The sequence below is a fragment of the Microtus ochrogaster genome, chromosome 8 (assembly GCF_000317375.1).
Source record: "Microtus ochrogaster isolate Prairie Vole_2 chromosome 8, MicOch1.0, whole genome shotgun sequence".
Taxonomy (NCBI): domain Eukaryota; kingdom Metazoa; phylum Chordata; class Mammalia; order Rodentia; family Cricetidae; genus Microtus; species Microtus ochrogaster.
The window spans coordinates 148,843-152,414 of NC_022015.1; the positions used below are offsets into that span (position 1 = coordinate 148,843).

The 3,572-nt window shown below is 42.2% G+C and overlaps 1 protein-coding gene across 1 annotated transcript; it reads right to left on the reverse strand.

Annotated features, from left to right (window-relative positions):
- Positions 1-2,203: 2,203 nt before the first annotated feature.
- On the reverse strand, positions 2,204-3,205 carry LOC101987677 (olfactory receptor 10A3). The gene has a single exon (XM_005350964.1). It carries the CDS (start codon positions 3,203-3,205, stop codon positions 2,204-2,206), a length of 1,002 nt encoding a protein of 333 aa, XP_005351021.1.
- Between the last annotated feature and the right edge of the window lie 367 nt (positions 3,206-3,572).

Here is a 3,572-nt window from a genome sequence, read left to right on the forward strand (position 1 = left end):
AAGACATCAGAATCAGCATTGAAATTGGGGTTTTCTTATTTATATTTTCTTTTGTCTTGTTTTTACATTTTGTGAATTTGGTTGTATCTGTTTTGGGGTGTTTTGGAGTCTGGGCATTTAGTTTTGCGAAAGATTTAGTTTTGAAAGAGGAATTTGGTTTTTATGTAGTCCAGGCTAGCCTAAAACATATGGTTCACCTATTTTGACTTCCACATGATAGGATTATAAACTCTCACAATGACCAGCTAGTCTTATTTTATTCTTTCTGTTAGTTTATTTTAGGGTACTTTTTTTTACATTTTTTTCAAATTAGAGATTTCAATTTAGTTCCTTTCCTAAAATCTACAACTTGTGTTTCTGTATTAGAAATTCAATAGTTATCACCCTCGCCCACTGGGGAAGGAAACTCACACTCACAAACACAAAAATGATCAGACATGGACAGTTTTCAGAGAAGGCAGGGATGAACAGATAGCACACTGGGAAAAAGGGAAAGGGGGCATAAGGTCTGACTTGGTGGTCCTGATTACTCCCAGGCTGATAAAACAAATAAAATGGCAGATGCTTTAAGAATTGTCTGTGCTTGCTGTAAGGCATCCTAGGGGGCATCCCACAGGATCACCACAACCCAGCCCAGGATACAGCAAAGAGAACCAGATTGGAATGAGTCAGTCAAGGAAGGTTAATCATGGCAGGCCTCCAGCCTCCTTGGCTCCTTCACAACAGGTAATGTGTCTGAGAGTGCCTTTGTGATCGTGGTGTGTCATGGGAAACGTGGTTCTTAAAAGTGGAAGCCTTTCACCTCACTAGGAGATGACCTCAGGGCAGATACTGCAAAGCAGACGGCCAGGAGCCCGAATGTAAATACGGCCATAACCTCAAGCAGGCTCTAGGGAGTGGAATCTGGATCCTGTGAACTGTCCTGGACATCAGTGCCGTCCTTGCTGCCCATCACTGTCCTTTCCAGTCAGATTCTCCTGCAGACAAGCCTCTTCAGAACCAAGAAACGTGCTGCCCTGAACCTTCCCCTCTCCTTGACGCCCAGAACCACATATCTACTCTTTCTCGCATCGGCTGCCATCTCAACTCATTCACCTTTGAGAGACATGCCACTTCGCAGCACATGTACTTTTCCATCGCATGGTTAGTGGATTCTGCCTCACCAAACTAGAAACTGAGAGCATCAGAATAAGGATGTAAAGGGCCCTGGTTGATATTTCTGCCATACAGGGACATACATTTGCCACTGAACTTCTCATTAATGGCCCATTTGGCCTAGTCTATCAGCTTCTGGGTCAAGCTGAGGCCTTGGTATGAGCATCTCTGTCCATGGAGTTTATCATCAGGGTCCTCCTCCACTTTGGTGAGGATATGACCCACAATACCCTTTTCCTTACCCTCAGGGGTGTGAGAGAGCTAGGACCAGGAAAGGCTCTGGCAAGAGTTGAATTTTAATCTGGTAATTCTCTGGAATGCGGAGGAGGTTATAGCCATGTGTGATCATCAGGTCATCCAGCCTAGCATGGAAAATGTTCATATTGATGATACATAGGAATCCCATCAGGCTGTGGGAAACCGGACAGGATACCATGAAGCACAAACAACACAAACCAACACCAACACCATTTGTTTGAAAACAGCTAGGACCTCCAAATAGAATTCTTGCAAGACAAGCAAGGTCTCCCACTATGTTCCATTAATGATCAAATGTAAAACCTGCTTCCTAGAAAACAACCTGTGGCCATCACATCTACCATGGCATGCCCACAAGCCTGTGTGCTCACAAATAATGAATAAATGCAACTTTAAAATAAAATTTTAACTATGTAAGAACAGTATGATTCATTCCATCAGCCACTTTTTGAAGAATCTAGCACACAAAAATGAAATCACCAAGAATATGAACATAAAGAATTATATGTTTATTCGAGAATCTACTTAATAGCAACACACTAGCAATGATCTGTATGTCAGTAATAGAAAGAGGATCAACAAACTGTTCATCATGTGTAACAGAAGCATATACTTCATAAAACAATCGACAGCAGCACTAAAAGAGAAGGTTAATGTGATATGCTTTCAAGTGTCGAGATATTAAAAAAGAAAATATTCTCTAACCAAAAAGGGTACTCTGTTTTCACCTTCTTCAAAATCCATATAGAGCTCAATAACATAATAGAAAAACACCGAGGTCCTCAACAAGTCAAGCTGTGTGTAAAGCCACTTTTCTTTGCCATAATTTCACCACAACCCTTTTCATCTCCTTGTTCCTCAGGCTGTAGATGAGTGGATTCAGCAGAGGAGTGAGCAGTGTGTAAGCCAATGACATCAGTTTCTTGGTGTCTGGTGAGTACCTGGATTTGGGCTGTAGGTAAGTTATACTGGCCGTGCCATAGAAGAGGGTGACAGACGTGAGATGAGAGGCACACGTGGAAAAGGCCTTCTGCCTCCCTGTGGTGGATGGCATCTTCAGGATGGCAAAGAGAATTCGGATGTAAGACAAGAGAATCAACAGGAAGGGGACCATGACAATCAAAATGGTGCCTGTGAAGGCATAGACTTCAAACAGGAACGTGTCTGCACATGCAAGCTCCAGGACTGGAGGAGTCTCACAGAAGAGATGGTTAATTTCCCTGTGGCCACAATAGGGGAAACTAAACACCCATGTGGTCTGCACAGTAGCCACCATGATACCTGAGACCCATGAGAACACAACCAGTTTCACGAAGACCCTTTTGTTCATAATGACCGGGTAGGACAGAGGATGGCAGATTGCAGCAAATCGGTCATAAGCCATTGCCCCCAGGAGAAAACACTCAGTCCCACCAAAGAGAAGAATGAAATACATCTGTGCAAAACAGCCCCCAAAGGAAATGGTGGCTTTCTCAGTTGTCAGGACCACCAGCACTTCGGGTGTGATGGCTGCACTGAAACTCATTTCTACCACAGATAAATTCTGCAAGAACAGGTACATGGGAATGTGCAGGCTCTGGTCCAGGAAGATGATGGTAATGATGAGGGCATTTCCTATCAGAGTCACCAGATAAATAACCAAGAAAGCCCCAAACATCTGCCACTGGAGCTCAGGAAAGGCAGAAAAGCCCAAGAGGATGAACTCAGCCACCGAGCTGTCATTCTGCCCCCTTGTTGCAATAGTGGAGCCCTGTATTGTTCTTAGGGGCATAAAATATAAGAAAGAAGTCATGATCTAAGCTCCAGCCAGCATTTGCACCAGGAATTCTGCCAGACGATAATAAAAGAGACCATCCCCACAAAAACACCCATTGTCATTTTGGATAGTAGCTACACACTTGCAATAATCAATCGTTCAAATACAAAAGGAGATATGAAGAATTCTAGGTGAAAAATGTATTCTTAAATATATAAAAAATACTGTCAGTTTTCTATTGCAAGTGATACAATAGTGCAAAATGAAATATAATTTAAAGTAAACATAAATTACATGATTCTAGCTGTCCCCTCAATAGATATTATTTATTAAATATAGGTAAATATCAATTTAAAGGCCTCTAAAACTATAGCATAAAAAAGAAACTAGGTAGAGGGAAGCT